This window comes from Phoenix dactylifera, chromosome 13 (genome assembly GCF_009389715.1).
Source record: "Phoenix dactylifera cultivar Barhee BC4 chromosome 13, palm_55x_up_171113_PBpolish2nd_filt_p, whole genome shotgun sequence".
NCBI lineage: Eukaryota > Viridiplantae > Streptophyta > Magnoliopsida > Arecales > Arecaceae > Phoenix > Phoenix dactylifera.
The window spans coordinates 4795679-4815358 of record NC_052404.1 but is presented as its reverse complement, the minus strand read 5'-3'; the positions used below and the strand labels follow the sequence as shown (position 1 = coordinate 4815358).

General features: G+C 37.8%; 1 protein-coding gene and 1 pseudogene across 1 annotated transcript; one reads left to right on the top strand and one right to left on the bottom strand.

Moving 5' to 3' along the window:
* Window positions 1-382: 382 nt before the first annotated feature.
* LOC103716437 lies at window positions 383-12620 on the top strand (annotated as a pseudogene).
* A 980-nt stretch (window positions 12621-13600) lies between these two features.
* Window positions 13601-17699, bottom strand: LOC103716436 (sm-like protein LSM2; the record flags this gene model as incomplete). Its single annotated transcript, XM_039133151.1, is given in 4 exon segments — window positions 13601-13922; window positions 13924-14000; window positions 17441-17636; window positions 17638-17699. Coding segments are annotated over 4 exon segments (429 nt in total), but the record flags the coding sequence as incomplete, so codon positions are not given.
* Window positions 17700-19680: the final 1981 nt, after the last annotated feature.

Below are 19680 nucleotides of genomic sequence, written 5' to 3'. Positions count from 1 at the left end.
TCGGAGGGCCGGCGCCGGAAAGCCCGGCCACCGGTTTTTCTTGCAGGACTTGCACACCCCCCGCGGCGGAGGACGCAACCAGCCGGCGCATCGCCGTCCGCCTCCTGCAGCAGCGGAGCTCCTCCTTCTACGGCTTCACGGCGGCCCCCGGATCCAATTTCCAGCAACACTAGCCGTTGGAAACTTTTGCCAGAGCAAACCAGCCGTTTCCCCTCTTTTGGTAAAAACGGCCTTGATTATCTGACCGTCGCATTTAAGACCTTGTTCTGAGCTGCGTGTGACTTCTGGCTCGAGATAGGAAACGCATGCGAACGGCTTCTGAGACGCTGATCTCAGCCGTGATGTCACAGCCTTCCAGAAACCTCATTTTGTGGCCTCTAAACCCTCCCGGTTTGGCCCTCTACAAACGAGCTCCGCAGGGTCGGTTCCACCAAGTGATCTCAAAAGATGGCGAGCTCCCAGTGCTGCGAGAACCCGCCCACCCTGAACCCGGCCGGCGGCCAAGGGTGCGTGGTGGACGACCTGGGGGGGCCTCAAGGCCTACACCGCCGGCCCATCAGACTCCAAACTCGCCATCCTCCTTATCTCCGATGTCTTTGGTAAATACTAATTCCTCCCTCACCCATTCCTTCTTTTTGCCCCCTTTATGGGACACGCCTTCTGTTTCTGGGATGAAGGTTAGAGAATATAGCATGGTGGTTTGTGAAATATAAGGATTACTCCAAAAAAATTTATTGAAGTTGAACATATAAAACTTTATTTAAGTGTGAAGGATATTATTTCTTGAATATAAAGTTCTATTCCTTGAAATGAAAATTATCCTTGTGAATTGCAAGGACTTCATTAATAACACTTATGCATACCAAATCAAAATTATGATATCAAATCAAACTTGCAAACTATGACAATTGTTTCTAACAATGATAATGAATTCTTAAAATATTAAGAAGAATTAATTAGAGTGCAATATGTATTCAGTTCTAATCTAAGTCCATAGTGTTAAAAGTTACGTCTAACTTAGTTTAAATCACAATAACCTGATTGAAAATATACAAAGTTATATTTATTTTAATATACTTATTATATTTAATTTTAGGTAGCACTTATATAAAACCTCTTAATCAAAGTTCCCTTGTCTAAAAGGGGTAATTAAAAATAGATTCTGGAATCTTTTGGATGTCTCGAACCTACTTATCAGTAAAATCCTGTTGTGGGCGAAATTGAAAAGATTTTACCAATTTATTTGTATTATATATCTATCCTACAAGATCCTATCCATCTCCACTTTTCTGTTGTACAAATCAAGCATAGGTCGATAAATGTTATCTTTCAAGAGGTGCCAGTGCTTCTGATAAAAGAAAGGGAACCCATATGGGCCAGTCACCTTGTCTGGATTAACAGCAAACAAAGCTTCCTTAATCTCTTTCATGAAAAAATATTATTAAGAGCACAAAGATTCACTGCCATATATGTGTACAAGGAAACCCAGTCTACAGTGATGCAGCTACCCTCTAATTTTTCAAGAAGGTTGCTGTAGAAAGAATGAAACTGATCGGCAATAGCTTGCTGGTTTTCCAATAGGTACCCATCTACTTCCAAAGCATTTATAGTGTTCTTCCTTGTTCCTAAGCATGATGGTGGAAGAATGATATGTTTTGGTCTCCTGAAAAGTGCCTAAAAATTGAAGACTCACGTGGTTGTTGATCATGACTACACTTAAAAGGGCCTAAAAATTAGAAATCTTATGGTTTGGGCTGGTCACTTCTTATCACATGTGTGCAAATTATTGGTATTATTGTGCAAGTGTGCTAACATACATGTTAGGGAAATACAAAGTGATAAGACATATGCACATAGGTACATATACTCATGTATGTGTATAGAGACACATACCTAGATACACATGCAATGATGCAACTAATAAACCTTATGTCAAGATAATGAGATATCTGGGAATATTTGAGATATGCAATGCATCACACATAGCCAAGTAAGAATAGTCTTTAACAAATCAAAACATAGTACCTATGCCTTCTTGAGGCTTTTTAGCTTGGATTTACTTCACTACAAAGAAATTTGTTTTTCAAATTTTGTAAGAAAATCTGGAAGGGCAAAATAGTTAATGGAGTATACATACTAGTGAAACCACTTCTTACATTTAAAATATATCAAAACATAATTAGATCAAAGGATTGGGACATTGCTCCTTTCTCTACACTGTCCATCCTTCCATTTACTCAACCTAGCACAACCATTTGGTAATCAATGTGGTTGGTTGATTCAATAGAGGAAGCGATCCGATTCATGCTCTGTCCACTCTGATCACTCCCAATTGATTAGTTGAACCCACCTGATCTAGCAGTGGGTGATTTAACAATAGTTCACAAATATGAACTATGTAAACTACTTCTTTTGCCTATATCTTGATCCCCTCCCATTTCCTTGTCTCTCATTAAAATAGTGGGATAGCCGATAGAGTGACAATAAACCCCATGGTTGTAGCATACAGATTGAAGATAGGAGATGATGAGCTTACTAGCAGCCTATGTGCCTATCCTACATGGCCTAGTAAACTTAGTAACTTGGTGAGCTTGGATTGCATTTAGACAATTTAATCTTATGAAATATCTTGAGGACGTCATTGGCCTCATTGACCTAATCAAAGGCTTTCATCAGCTTGTGTTTGCAAAAGAGTCAACTCAGATGGTTTTGGATCTATGGGAACTGAAACATGGCAAAGTTGTTCATTGGAGGGTGTCTAAAATCTCACCAGGGAATCTTGATGAGGAGCTAAAATTGGTGAATTCCTAGCAATCTCATTAATGGTAGAGGGATATGATTGGGCCCAGGGCATATGATGCCATGCCTCGGTTCCTAAAGAAGCACCAGCTTCTTGCGCGGGGCCTATGACATAGTTGTGATCCCTCATCAGTTTGATGATCTTTAGGGCACTTGCAACTGATGCTTGCCAATGGTTGGAAGGAGGCAGGGAGGAGAGCTGTCATGGGTAGACAATGAATTTATTTGAGTACATTGGCTATTGTGGAGAACTTTGGTTGGAGGGGGGAGAGGAAAGCAAGGGAGGCATGGTCCATTGGTGTATGGGATTCTTGAATTAAATAGAGAAGAAGAAAAGAAAGGAGGGGCATTTTCGATTCCTATTCATGCGATTAGAATGCCTAAGTAAGCTGCTCATTTTTTTTTTTACAAAAGAAACTGCATTAGCCGGTATCTTTTACTACTACCACAAGGTTATTCTATGCAATTGCCAATTATAACTCCTATACACATTGCAATATCAAAGTTGTCAGATCAGATTAGGTGGATGTTAAAGCAATTTCCTTATAATAATTTTAATCTTAAACTTAGAATTTAGTTATTGACTTTGTTGGTAACACTGCCTTCGTGGATTGCTAATCTTTCACTTTTGTCATTTTGATCATGTTGTTGTTTTGGTTATCAAAATCAAATTTCTCATATCCATACTCTATCATTCAAGATTTCTTATTTTACATATTCTCTCTTTGCAGGATATGAAGCACCAAACTTGAGGTGCGTATCACTCTTTTACATATTCTTGGTCCAGTATTCTGAATTTTCAAAACGAGTTGGAGAGTCCTAAACTCGCACACCTTAGATTTATATTGAATATTTGTATATTAATCCTTTTTATTGTTTCATGTTGCTAAGCGAATTGTTAAATGGTGTGTTTTCCTCATAAATTACAATCCAATGGTAGAATTGGTCTATTGTTGAAGTTATTGGTTACAATTGATAAATTTACATACACATTAATTTAAAAAAAAAATATTGTAAAAAGATATGCTTCTCTCCCTCTTTGTTCTTATTTGTTTCTATTGTTATTCCTATTTTAGTGTGAATTGAAGGGTAACCCAACCCAAATTTTCTAATGGAAAAAAGTTTTGTAGTGTATGTTGAGCTAGTGTTGTTTTCCTTCTCTGTAAAGGCTGATACCTTATTATAAAATTATTAATGTACAACAAACTATATGTGTTTGCTCATATGAGATAATTTCTAATTGAATTTCTATATTATTATGCTTACTCAGTGGACTTGGCAATTAAGGGAATCCTTGGCCCTTTTGACAGCCTAGGAACCTTAAAATCTTATGCACAAGGAGAACTACAGTAATAGAAAACTTTTGTATATGTCAACAAGTTGATATGTGGTAAAAAGGGTAAATGGTGGGGCTGATTAGATAGTGATGACAATAGCTGCAACACTTTTGATATGGAATAAATAGGAAGGGGAAAGCTCTATCTTTGAATCACTAATCTATCCATCCTCTTAAGTAGTAAGATAAGACCATACTATATAAGGTTTGCCGAACCAATACCGTGGCTTCTACCAATTGGCTTCTATCCATCTCTGTCTCTGTATGTGTGTATATGTATGCATGTATGATATGACTATACTCCATTTCAAGAAATCAACTTTGAGATTTGATTTTAAAATATGCATGAAACCATCTCTCTTTATGTGTGTGCTTGTGTATATTTATGTATGTATTATATATACATGTATGCAAGGTTCGCCGTATCAGGTCTGGTAGGCGTATCGGTCGCCCTACCGGACCGGTATGGTTTCTGGTTCGTATCGGAACCGGCCGGTACGAACCGGCCAGCTCTTTTTTGCCGGAGTCGGGGAAGAAGAAGAGAACGAGAGAGAGCACAGGGAATGGAGGGAGGGAGGAGACTTGTGGCAACCCATCGGAGAGTTGCGGAGGGACAGCGAAGGCCGAGGCCGCGGCCCCGTCCCCTGTTTCTTTCGAAACAGGGGATGCGGCCGTGGCTTTGTAATTTGGAAATTTTAAGTCAAGTCGGCAAATCAGGTGCCGACTTCACTTAAAAAATTTTTGAATTAAAAAATTTGGAGATTTTTAAGTGCAATCGGCAACGGATTTGCCGATCTTCACTTAAAATTTCAATTCGAAATAGGGGGGCGCGACCTCAGCCTCCACCGCGCCCCTGCGGGTTCCCCCGCCCCCCTGCGGGCTCCGCCACCCCTCCGATGGCAACCACAAGTCTCCTCCCTTCCTCTCTTCCCCACACTCTCTCTCCTTCTCTTCGTCTCCGGCATAGAATCGGCCCGTACCGATTTTCACTGCTCCGGTGTACTGGTTACCGGTCCGAACCGGCCAGTACGGGCCGGTTCATCAGACCTTGCATGTATATATGTATGTATGTACAAATCAACTTTGAGATTTGATTTCTCACTTACTAAGCTTCTCTTTAGAGGAGAGGATGCTACTTCTATTGATTTCAAAAATCGATAATAGGACATCTAAATTGAAGATCCACACCATAGATCATGATCCATGCTTCCAAAAATGCCTAAAACTAAAAGTCACATGTTTGAAGGCTTGTAACCTATGTGTGGGTGCAAAAATGAACGGTTAAAATGATAAAAAAGCCATGTTTTTCTATGATTCAAGCATTAAAGTCTATTGATTTTCAATGTATGCATAGTTTAACATGCATAGATCATGATCAATAAGGTGATTTTTCAATTCAAATGATTTATGATATAGTTTAGCACACTAGCACAATAAATAACATTTATTTTGTGTCTACATGATTCATACTACCAAAATATATGATTTTGGTTTTTGGGCATTTTTAGTAGAATAAAGCATGTGAATCTTCATTTTGGATGCCTCATTATTAATTTTGGAATCAAGAAAGTGATACCCTCTCCTCTTGGGATAAACATAGTTCTATATATATATATACATGCTTACACACACACACACACACTCACACACACATATATATATATATGTAAGTATTTATATATGTATAGGAGAGAGTTTGACTTAGCTACACTCGAGTAGATCCTCATTCAGATTTTGTCAGACCAGGATTGGAAGAGAGGGTCCCACATTGATGGTCTAAGTCGTTGGATATGATTTACTACCTCTAAACTACTTACACACAAAAAATTATGTGATTTTGAGACTACTAGCCTATCAATCAAGTAGTCATAAAAATATGCATTGTTTTGTGCTATTTAAACTATCGAATTTTATGACCACTTGATGCAGTGCTTGTCTCCAAATCACGTAATTTTTGGTGCGTAACTAAGTTAGTAGATCATATCCAACAGCTCTAGTCCATTGTTGTGGAACCCTCATGGTTCAAACTTGACCTGACCAAATGTATATAGAGATCTTCTTGAGTATAGCCAAGTCAAGTTCATACACACACATACCTATATATACACAATATATATACACAGACATGCACACACACATACATACATACATACATACATACATACATACATACATACATATACACAATACGTTTATGGATACAATTATATATGTATATATGTATGTATGTAGAGAGTAGACTTGGTTACGCTCAAGTGGATTTTCATTAAAATCTGGTCAGTTTTGGATTGAATGATGGAGGTTTTATATCTATGATCCGAGCCCATTAGATGTAATTTACTACCTCTAAATTGTCTCCATTACCAAAAATCATGCAATTTGGCGACTCCTAGTCTATGGGTCAAAAAATTGGATTGTCTAAAATAACATTAAATTATATATATATTGATTACTTGAAGCATAGGCTAGGATCTCCAAATTGTATAATTTTTAGTATGTAAGCAATTTAGAGATAGTAGATCAGATCAAGTGGCTCACATTATTGATGTGGGACCTCCGATATCTAGTGTGGACCTGACTGAATCTGAGTGGAAATCGACTCGAGTGTAGCCAAGTCCAACTATATATTGTATGTATTTATGTATGCATGTATGTCTAATTGTCTGTTGTTAAGTTCAGCACTATGTTTCTTGGTATATATGCATTTTAATTAGAAGTATGCCTGCGACATTTATCCTTTGAAGGAAACTGGCAGACAAAGTTGCAGCTGCTGGATTCTTTGTGGTTGTTCCTGATTTTTTTTATGGAGATCCATATGTACCAGATCAGAAGCCTATAACAACATGGATTGGAAGTCATGGGACGGTATGTTATAATCATCTTAAAATATAAACCTAAAGCATTGTTGAGCAAGATGTTCATTAGTTAAACAAACCTATGTCAAGGAATATGTTAGCTAACCTGTTAATAGTATTTGCAAAATCATTTTTGTAGTTTTTACATGTTATGCATTCTTTTACGTATTTGCTTACACATTGCATCAATAGCTTTGCAGTGAATGCATTATTTCATATATTGCAATACATATTTCATTCCTCTAATTTATTCGAGTTTTGCAGTACTTCATTACCTTTCAATGATTTTTTTTTTCCCATCCAGAACTTACTGCAGACTCCAAAGCGAGGTTGGCAGTCATGTTACCTTCTTTGAAATTGTAATTCTTATAAGCAGTAAAAAACTTTGTGGAATTACAAGTTTAATACAGATTTGTTCCTTTAGCTTCAGTTAATAAATGTCTAGAGCAGTTGCCTGCTTACAGTTGAAAAATTGGTGTTGTAAAATCTCTAATTCCTTCTGGCAAATATAGGACATTGTAGCCAATCATACCTTTTCTCTTCAGCTAGTCGACAAAGTGCCATATAAAACTGCTCTTTTTTGTTTCTCTGGTTAAATCCACTCTGAAGACAAGAATCTGGTCAGCACTATACTCCCAACAATCCTTTGGCTTTATGTTCTTACGGAATTGAATATTTCAGTTTCACTCCATTTCTGAACAACGAAGCATGACTCTACGCAACAGCAAGTAGCCTCCCAAGAACTCTGGCGAATAAGTTGGTTCACGTTCCTAATGCAGCTGCCCACAAGATTTTCAAAAGATATTAACAAGCCAATGGTCCTACTGTAAATGGATTTTTCCCATTCTCAATTACAAAACCTAACATCTGAAGATATTCTTTTGTGCTTGGAAAAAAGGCTGTCACTGCATCGAATAATATCTTCAATGTAACTTGACATAATTTCTCACTGCAACAGCTGTCAGCTGCCCATTCTATGTAATTGTGCAAAGATGTGATAGAGAAATAATAGAGCTAATTATGAAAATGAACAAAGAAAATTGTAAGGATAATCTGTACAATACAAAATATGTTAGTCCTATGTATGTACAGTCTAACATGTATGACTATTTTGTAGAAATGCTCTTTTACAGTACCCCTCCTTTGCTTAGTTCATCCAGTTCCGCTTTAAGGAAGACAAGGCTTCAGCTATTACTTCTTTGGAAGCTATACTACATTCTCAATCTCCTGGCACAATTCCCCATCATTACTGGAACTGGGTAACAATGAAAAAATCATGTCAGCATACTGCTTCATGCACCTCTTTAACATACAATTTCTGCTTTCGTGCATTTAATTGTTTGGAGTGAAAAGATCTTTTATTTTCTTTCTTAATACACTTGCTTTTGCAGTTTATTTGTTTCTTATAGTTAGAGAATTACGATTCTACTTCAATTTTCTTCACGTTGCAACTTTTTGCAGGATAAAGGGTTGAAGATGCAAATTGGTAATTGAGGCTTTGAAAAATAAAGGTGTGTCTGCAATAGGGGCTGCTGGATTTTGCTGGGTGGTATGTTAGTATATCCTTCTGACCTGAGTTATGATTTTCTAGCTGGGAATATACTTGAAATAAATTTTTGGGTTATGATGATTTCAAGGATCTCTAAAGGCAAATTTTTGAATCTTCTCAGCCAAGGTAGTTTGCAGAATTTAGGAAAGTCTGATTACATTAAAGCTGCCAGTTATGCTACATCCCTCATTAGTGGACTGTTGATGACATCAAAGGTATGTATCTTAACAGCAACATAAAAAGTACATGATTTTGATATTAGATGGGAAAACTGAGCATTCTTTGAATTTCTTTATCTATATTTATGATTAAATAAAATTTGCTATATTTTGATCTTGGAAATATTCAATTATTTTCAGGGTTAAATTGCCATATTGCTATACTTGGAGCTGAGATTGACAAGATCTCTCCACCTGAACTGTTGAAACAGTTTGAGGAGATTTTGTCCGTCAAATCTGAGGTATGAAAATTCCCTGAAAGACTTGTCATTCATTCTATATGTTATTTGTGGATCCGAGCTACACTTGAATCTCTCTCTTCTCTCTCTCTCTCTCACACACACACACACACACATGTGCGAGCACACAGAATGAGTGAGAGAGATTCTTCCTTTGAGAGGATTAAGGCTTCAAGCCTACTTGTGCAAAATCAGCCATCAGTGTTTTTGAATCGGAGGACCCACACTATTATCAACGATCTACATCTAAATGAGCCTAGAAACCTAATGAGTTTTGAAGGTCATTTATCTAAGCATCAAGTGATCTACAACTGCGCAATTTCAATGACTCAGTAAAATTGTAATTAGTATGATCTATGATGTGTAAAATCATATTATAAAGATCTTTAACCACGATAAATGGTATGTCCCAAAAAATTGTGTCATTATCCATTTTAATAAAATGGGGGACTATTGACACCACCCATTTGTGTCCACGTGATGCATTGGTAAATATTTCGTGCCCCAAATCCGGAACATAACATGGCCATGCTACTAAAAGGTTACAAATCCACGATAACACGAAACCAAATATTTGATTTAACTTTCAAATTCATCTCAAACAAAGTGTAATAAATAAAAGTCCAATTTCTTTATCCATTAATTTCAATCAATATTGGTTCAGAGCATCTAAATCCAAACATAAATACCAAATCCATAATTCTCAAAATTTAGGAAATTCCTAATCTACAAATTCATAATTAACTAAAGAAATAAAGTTCTACTATATAGACCGCTAAGCTTGCTAGCACAAAACAAGCATGGACCATCCTTCGTCCCCACTGATCCTATTCGTCTAGAGAAAAAAATAAAAATAGAGATATATGAGCGATACAGTTCAGTAAGTAAACATTTACTATCTTACTGGATTAAGCATAAGTTTTTACATGCATTAATAAATCATTTAGAGAAGATAACTACCATTAGAAAAAAGAATATTTCATAATAACAGTACAATCATAAATCAATCATGCTCATATGCATAAATCATGCAAATTATATAAATATGGTTTTCCAGTGTATAAGCAAAATCATAAATCGTGCTAATTTTACAAAGTTATAAATCATTTGTCATTTTTTTCTATCATAGTTTTATAATTAATTCTCTCAGACTAAATGCTAAGGTCACCTTAAATCCGTGATAGGGTCGTAATCAATATCTGACTATAACCTGCTGACAAGGGCCGTATGCCAAGCTACTGTAACTCGCTAGCGAGGGTCGTATGCCAAGCTACCGTAACCCGCTAGCGAGGGCCATATATAATCTAAGGATCCATAGTCATAGCTTTCTTAAAACAAATTTTCTTAAGTCATTTGTTTTTAAATCATATTGTCTTAAATCATACATGAATAAATCGCTGAAAGACTATAAAGAGTTTGCAATCCATAATTAAACTTTTAACGGTGGAATAATCATGAAATTATTCGTTTCATAACAAAATACAAATTTCATAAATATGGAGTTCATAGTTTGTAAATAATGCTTAACGGTAAAATAATCATGGAACCATTATTTCGCAATAAATCACGATTTCCATAATATCGTATGCTTGATCTTTGATTTTAAGAAAACATGATATCATCAGTATTTAATACTATTTTCGTATTTTCATAATACTTGAAAATAAGTAAAAATTTGAAAACTAATAAGGAGTGTTAGGGTTACTTATCTCTTCCGTTTTAAACTTTCCATCTTCACTAGACGATCCTGCTAAACCTATTTAATGATATTAAGAGTAAGATTAATTCCCATTTGATAACTTTAATAGTGTTGAAATAACAAGACAAAGGGAATGGTTGGCCGGATGACAGGTGGCTAGGTTAGGTCAGATCTAAGCAACTCAATCAATGAATCATGGGGAACGGACTAAATTAGGACAAAAAGGCCATTTGATAGGGTTTTTCAATAATGGGTTTTATAGGCACTTAACAGGGCTGGGGTGATTGTGCGAAGTTCCATCATTGAGTGAAAAATGAAAATTCATGAAAAATTGCACCACCATGCCAGAAATCCCACCTCCGCCCTGCCGGCTAGAAGAAATGAAGTGTCGTATAGAAAGGGTCATATGACGTGGCTCATTCCAAAGGAATTCTGGCTTGGATATCACTGCTCCAAACGTCGCCACGGAAGCCTTATACAAAATGGTATGGCAAGCTGCTCGGGCACCAAGGCAAATCAGGGCCTTTTGCATGGGTTGACTCAGGTCCATAGGATAGGGAGGTAGGACTCGGTTTATGGATCTAGGGATCTTCTTAAAGAGAGAAATAGGGAGATGAGAGAGAAGAAAGAGAGAAAATAAGAGAGAAATAAGAGATGGATGGCTCTCTCTCCTCTTCTTCTTCTCTTCTTTCTTTCTTCTTCTTTCTTGGCAAACAGAGGATAAAGGAGGCTTTGATTGGTGGTTGACCATGGTGGTTTGGCGAGGTGGCAGCAGGTGGTGGAGACATGGAGGGGCAGCTGTTGGCTTCGGCGATGAATGCTGACAACGGGCATGGCCGAAAAAAAAGAAAAAAGAGGCACAATAGGAGATCTTATTCGGTTGATTTTGGCTGATTTCGCGCCGGCGGCCATGATTCCGGCTCATTGGAGAACACGGAAGGGGAAGAGGGTCAGAGCATTACCTTGGCTCGGACGACGTCGTTGGCTTTGATTTTCGATGAGCACAGTAATGAGATGCCGCGATTTCAAGTGAGAAAAGAGAGATAATGGAGGTGCTTCGGGCGACTAAGCTTGGTTGAGGTGGTACGCCAGCCACCGGAGAGGAAGGAGGCAGGGAGGAGGTGGGTAGGTGAGCAGCGACGAGTCAGTCGAGAGGAAAGAGGGGTTTAAATAGGATCTTTAGGGAGGGGATAATCATGGCCCAACGGTAGCACCAGCCAACGGTTCACCAGTTGCAACAGTCCCTAACGGCCGTTGCGTACGGCCGCCAGCCGTACGCACCGGCCACTCCACTCTCGGTCATGCCTCAACAGCGGCCATTCGAGCGGGATCACGATCCCCTATTCTGATTTTTTTTGAATTATTTGATTTGAAGCTGGCTGGGCTTGCCGACTTTGGTCCGGGATAGGCCTAGTTGGCATGGTTCTCACATAATGGCATCCAAAAAATATGATATTAGTATGTATAGTTTGTTGTAGATTATGACACAATGTTCATCCTCATTTAAAATAAATGGATTTCTTATACAAGGTCTTTCATCATGAGACCAAAATTAATGATTGCTGCAACTTAGTCAAGCTTCATATCAACCTATTTGATGCAGGTCAATAGCTATGTAAAGATCTTCCCTGGTGTTGCACATGGATGGACGTGAGATACGATACCAGTGATGAACCGGCTGTGAAGAAAGCTGAAGAAGCTCATCAAGGCATGTTAGAGTGGTTTACTAAGTATCTTAACTAGGAAATCACAGTTTGAACTTCTGTGACAGATTAATGACCATTCCTACATATTATGAAGAAGGTTATGTATAACTGAGGATTTGTGTGCTCTTTTATCTGTTGAGCTCCTAGTCAATGTATCCTGAAATTTGTAGTTGGAATCAATGATACCCTTTCTTATACTTATTCGTAGTTGGATGTATATGTTCTTCAGGAAAATGAAGCATGGATAAGGTTAGATATGAAATATCCCATCTTATAACAACTTAAAGAGTTTTGAACTTTCTTGAAGATTTATTTGTCTGCATGTTTCTGTGGGTCCTTTGGGAGCTAATATCCTCATCTGCTGCAGTTGCCTGATGGAATATGTTGAGCTCCTAGTCCGAACTTCGTAGTTGGAATCAATAATACCTTTTCTTAATACTTATTTGTAGTTGGACATATATGTGTTCTTCAGGAAAATGAGCATGAATAAGGTTAGATATGAAATTTCATCTTATAACAATTTAAGAGTTTTGTACTTTCCTGAGATTTATTTGTCTGCATTTTCTGTGGTGTCCTTTGGGAGCTAATATCCTCACCTGCTGCAGGTGCCTGATGGAATTTTTGAATACTTAAGCCTGATAGAGTAATATTATGGACTTATTATGGACTTTTGTTCTCAACTTTTGTATACCTAGTTCTAGCTTTCCAGGGTCTTATTATGGACTTGGTAGTGGCTTCACAATTAGAGAAACCCGCCTCTTCTCTTCTTTCACCTATAGATTTAGTAGTAGTTCGTCTTCGAGATGTGTCGTTCATTCAGTTCATGACGTTCGCCATGGACAATGCATTGTTTCTACAATGCGAGCTCCTCAGCAATTTTTATATATATATATATCCTGTTTTCATGCTAGCTACAGCCATGGACAGCACGCTACAAAGCATCAATTCATCCGTACATCTCAACCTAAAAGGGAGTGGTTTTTTGCACGGCAGATTAACTTCAGTGATCTCATCCTTGGGTGGAAAGTATTATGAGAAATCTAGGAATTTATACATTCTTTTAAAAGGAGATATGTTGCCTCAACAAATTCAGAGATGAAGAGAACGTCTCTATACAGATGAGTATGAGCGATGTGATGCTGTCAATATGCGAGAGTGATCCAGGCGCTGTCAACCTACTGTGCAACATCCAAGTGCGCTTCAATTAATCAACTTTCTCAATACCACAAGGAATTGATATTAAATATAAGACTTTGTAATCTTTGAAGCTCCAATAATACATGTTACCCTGTAAATAAGAGTGATTTATAGCGGTCACAATTGTGTTAAGCTATTTTCTATTGATACAGGATCAAGACATGGAAAATGAAGTTAGAAAGCCATCGACATTTTCAGAGGGAGGCCGACCGCCAAACAGCTTTGCATAATCAGCCTCCACGAGCTTCTCTCCTGGTGGCATCATGAAGGATATCGATGTCCACGCCATCCGGAGGAGTTGCATACCTCACCACAGATCCCTGATAAACAGTTCCTCACTGACAACTGCAAAAGTATAACCAAGAAAAGGCTTGAAATGAGGGTAATATAGATTTGATATAGCTAGCCTGCAAAACCTACATAATTACGTACATTTGACCCGGGATTAAAATCCAGATGACCTACATAAAATGCATGTTTTGTGACACATAATCCTTGTGAGGCTATATGCCTAGACTAGTTATAACAATTCAAGTTATTAAAAAGATGCAAGCATGGAAAAGGCTATGGATAATTTAGCTAAGTCAGAGCAAGCAACAACAATTACAATCTTGATACTCATAATATCAGACATGTATTGTGAAGTACAACGAAAAAATCATCATGGTTAATAAGCATGATCTCTATGCGATAAAAAACAGAGATATCCAAATGATATTTAGATAAGAAAATAATATGTTAGCCTTCCATTTATTTTGAATTGCTGATCTAAAGATTGGAATCTGTAAAGTCCAACTACCGATATGGAAATGAAAAGAGGGGAAATAAAGCCAAAGAGCAGCAATATCAGCAATCAGCACAAGTAATAAGCAGGAATCCTCAAAATCCCAAAGCAAGGATGCAGCCCAGCCTTTTCAGGTACCTAATAGGCTAATTGCAAAGGGTAAGACCTATTTTATCTTCCACGTTGTCTACCCAGGTTTAACCAAAAGAAGAAACTATGGTTATGGTGTAGAAGAAGGCTCTTTCAAGCAGTATGCAGGGCAAACTTGAGAGCAACATGGTAGATGGTATCCAGAATAGATGACAACTATTATATTCAAAAGAAGACGAGGCTTGCCTTATTGGTCACAAACTTGAATAGTCTGTGAGAGTAGAACCTTCTTTGATATGGAAATGCTTTCAGAAAGTGCTCAAGTGAGGCTACATGACCCATGGATGAAAATGCTTGGTAACTGGTATAGTTTCTAATTTCAGCATACTATAATCAAACCCTTTCACAAGATTAATAAATGCAAGGAATGCAAAGGCGATGCTTTGGAACAATCCCTCCAACAAACCAGAAAAGCTAAACCTTAAGACATATAGGCTGTATTGGGTTAGGTCAAGTCAGGATCCAGCTTGACTGAACAGGCATTGAGTGTTATATATATTAGAAACATCCAGTGTGCTACTTACAAGGCACTCAGGTTTAATATAGCGTCCATCAGGTGTGATCAGGCCGAGCTATTTTCTACTAGATCATAATTTAGCTGGTTCCAGATCAGCTCTCAAATTTGGGCCCACGCCGGGGGCTTTGCTCCTGACGCAACTGGATCCTCAATCTAGAGGTGAATCTCAAGCTTTCTAGGTTAAGAAACAAACAAGGATAGAGGACAGGGGAAGAAGATATCAAATCTTCATTAGTTCTATCCAGAAATTAAATTGTAGATAAGTTACCTCGCATGTATGGTCATGATGACTCATTTAAGCAATCAAGACTTTAGTGTAAGCCAATTGATTCAACCAAGCAAGTTCTGGCCATTTAACAAATTTTAAAACTAGAAAATCATATAGCATTAGTCCCTATCTCATTTTAGTTCTTTTCAGGTCACAATTACTTGGTGAAAATTGGTTCATTTAGTGCATTTAACTTCAAAATGTCTCACTGAAGAACATCAAATTATGTTATTTTAGCTAAACAATGGTCTGATTGAGATGTATCCTAGAAAATCATAGCGTTGATTAAATCCAAGTGAGGGATTCTAAACCTAAGGGCCATCTAACAGTAAGCTGATATAGACACCATGCTCATCAGAAAGGTTGTTTGACCTTGCTGACGTCATGTCGAAGAATCCTTGACCTCGTCATTGAGTGTATGACATGGAGAATATCTCATCAAAATGTCAAGGTGCACAATTATGACTAATGGATAGGTTACAACTTATACTTCATTCCATAGCCGTAGGGACATAATTTTGTTTTGATGTTGTATGTAGCCTCAAAATTCCAGCCAATGTATGGTAAATAGTGGCCACTAACCATTAAATTTGTGTATGTTAGCAGTGGAAGTGCAGTTCATACCAATTTATATATAAATGTCTGTAGCTATGTTATTCAATTGATTTCTTTCTCCTCTACAAGTTCTAGGAAATACATTGAGGCTTACCTTACACCTCGGGGCTTACTCTTTGCTTTGGCCTTCCACCTTTCTTGACAGTTTGACCTATTTGGCTCTTCTTGATTTAGCATGGAACAATGCTTTGAAGATGATGTGTATAACTTACATAGGTTTTACTCTTCTTCTTTTTTTTTTTTCTCGAACGCATCAACCTCTTCATTTGTTTTATAGTTTAGATTCATCATGACACTAAAATTCTTTTGAAATTGTATGTCCTGCTTTGCTCCCATTCTGCATTCTCGTCCACTACTTTATCACCTTCACTATGAATTACTTAGCTCAATTAGATGTCACAATCAGATTTTCTCTTTTTACTTTTTTTCAGCTATGAATTGTATTAAACATAGCAGATTTAGAAGGCTGCTATATCAATGAAAAGTTGATGTCACTTCCCTTCAAAAAAGGTGTTGTCCATGATACTAGGTCTCCACTAAAAAGGAAGTCCAAGTAAGAACCTGACTACGAGTAAGGCCTTATGACTTCACTCAAGGCATTTAGGATATTTTGTAATAATTAATCGAAGACTTCATAATCAATAAATGAAATCAATGGGAATAAAACGTATTAGCACTGAATATATTGATATTTGCAGATACATGTCAAGAACCAGATGTCCTTTTTCTCATAATTTCCTAGGTAATTACATGATGCCAGCGAAGTATGTTGTTAGCACCATGCTTTTGGCTGAATATCATTACCAGGGTACTATCTCCAAGAAGCATTGTGATCATATTGGTTATGGATGATGAGGTCTTTTGCCTAGATGTAATCTTGTACAAATTATACCAAATGGTTATTCAATGGTTTCCAAAAAAATAAAGCATATTCCCTGATTAAATATACAATTTTATGGCTAAAATGCTAGACACGAGCATTTCTATCAGCATAAATCATATAACATATGCCTTCACTATGCCACTAGCTAACAGTTCATTCATCCACATCTTCATGTTAGAAGTAACTCTCTTAATTATGAAAGATTGTTCCTTTCCTCACTAATCCAATTACAGATACACAAGTTCAAAGCCCATAGAGCTCCATCCCTAACCCCAACTCAAGCATCCAAGGTATGCACACAATTCTCACACCAACCTATTTTTTTAAAAAAAAAATAACATAGAAAATCTGCTCCTCACCTGGCCAAAGCCAAGCAAATTAAATTCCTGACCATCAACGCACAATTATTTAACTAACTTTTAAGCCATACGCCTTTCGACAGCAGTTCCCATGAGTCTTCAGAAGGCAGTATAATAGATTAAATGTTCAACCACCACAAAAATGCTCGAGAAGAATCAAAGAGGAATCATAAAACTACGAACCTAATCCAAAACCTACCGGATTCCCCTTCCGATTCCAGCACGCATGTGTTCGGTCACTAATTACCAATTCACCAGAAGAATACCTCCCGGAACTCGACTATGAGAAAGAGGACATGGAACGAAGTCATTGGGGAGATCAAGAAGGAAAGGGAGGGAGCATACCATGTGGGATACTTGTCCTGGTCGACGACGCGGGTGTTCTCGAGCTTGATGTTGAGGTATTGATCGACGGAGTGGAGGATGCCACGGATGGCGAGATCGTTCTTCAGCTCCACGTCACCTCTTTGCCACCAACTCCTTGAAGTACGAGAAGAAAAGCTCAAAAAGGAAAAACACCAAGCAAAAATATCAAACACGAAGTGCCCCAATAAGAACTACGGGAAGCAAAGCGGACAGAATGATACCATCCTGTTGCCGGGTTCTCTCTATTCGGGAGAGGAGAAGCGGCAAGCCCGCCCAGCGACGGCCAATAATATTTATATAGAATCCTCTTGCACGTGCATTGCACGCTCTAGGGTATGAGGATATTTATATTGTTTTATAAATCCTTTTTTTAAATTATTTTCATTATGTTTTTTTTTAATTTTCGCATAATATTGTTTGCAATGTAATCATTATTTTAAATATATTTTTAATTTATAATTTTAATTAATAATATTATTTAAATTCTTAAACCTAATTTTTGTTATTCTAATATATTTTATAATCTAAAAATATTTTTTACTTGTAAGTAGCAAGGGTAATATTTTAGTTACTTGTAAGAGCTTCAAATTTTTGAACTTGTTATTTGACCAGGATGGACATGATGGATAAGAAAAATTGGAACTATGGCCTTCCTACCCCTTTCTCCCCATCTCATGCTTCCCTTTTCGAGAAATTATACCTGACACTACATGCATCAACGAGGCTGTGCACCCACAATGACCCTATCTCGTTCCTATGGCCAATCATCAAGACGAGCATGTGATGAATAGAGCCATTGAAATGAGATCAGATAATTGGCGTGGTGCACAACCACACGGTGAATGCAGTTTAGAGTAATTTTTTCTCTTTTTATTTCCGCGGGATTTTTCCAAACAGGCCTAAGTTCATATCTAACTACTCTAATGAAAAGATATAATTCTTGATAGTCGTTTATGACAATTACCTGCTATTGCCGCTAAATTCTGCACCAGGTGGGCGGCTACTTGGTGTGCTTTGAGGTCGGGTGAACCGAGAGAAGTAAGTCGGATGGCCGAGTGAGGAAAAGATGAAAGCCACCAAGGCCACCTATAAGAATCAGCATTGCCAAAAAGTTTCCGGCGGAAAACTTTTTGATGTTTAAGTCAGAATAGTAGAGTAACGGTGTAGAAAGAAAATTTATCGAGTGAAATCTCTAAATGAACTACTGAGAATCCTCGGGCACCCTTTATATAGAGTAGAATACTAATCCATTACCTAATTTGGCGCAACATGCCCTAACTACATCGTATGGTCGGTTGCACATTACAACGTAGTAATCGTCCTACGTGAGCAGCACGCGATGGCAATTATGCCGATCATGCATTGACTATAGTGTCGTTGTAACTATAGTCTTTATTAGCACAAGTAGAGTGACACCTCAAATAATACTGGAGATCAAAGAGATTAGTCTAAACCGAGGTATATCCAATATTTTTTTCCATTACGTGCAACGAGGAAAAAACTAACAAACTAAAATTTTAAGTAGAGCATGCGCTGGAGTGGCAGCTTTAGGTAATGAATGACAATCTCAAGGAGTATCTGCCAATAATAGTTTGCTCAATCTATGATGCTGCGGGAGCTGGCTCCTGGTTGTCCCGAATATCCCCTAGTCCCTAATGAAGGGAAAGTGTTTGTGTCTATAAATATCAACAGCATGCTCTCCTTGCTCCAACTATTCTCGACCACCACCTACGTCATGCTTTCCTAGGACTATGCAATAAGAACAAGAATCACCTCAGGTATTGTAACAACCTAGGACCTCACCTCAGGTATTTTTAACAACCCAGGACCTCATCCAAAATACCTAGCCTTTAACACCTACGTCATGTTTTCCTCGATGCGCTCATCAACTAGGACTATGTAAAAAGAACAAGAATCACCTCAAGTATTGTAACAATCCAGAGTTGTTCAAACTCCGACGTCCTCATCAGGCTAACACTACAGAAAATGTGAGTTTTGCCGACTATGTTTTCCTGACGCTAGGGAAAGCGTCGGGAAAGTTTGGCTCAGCGCCAACCTTTGCCGACGCTTTGATCTAGCGTCGGTAAATCTGCAACAACAACGATGCTTCAGAGCATCGTTACAACTTTGAGAACAATGA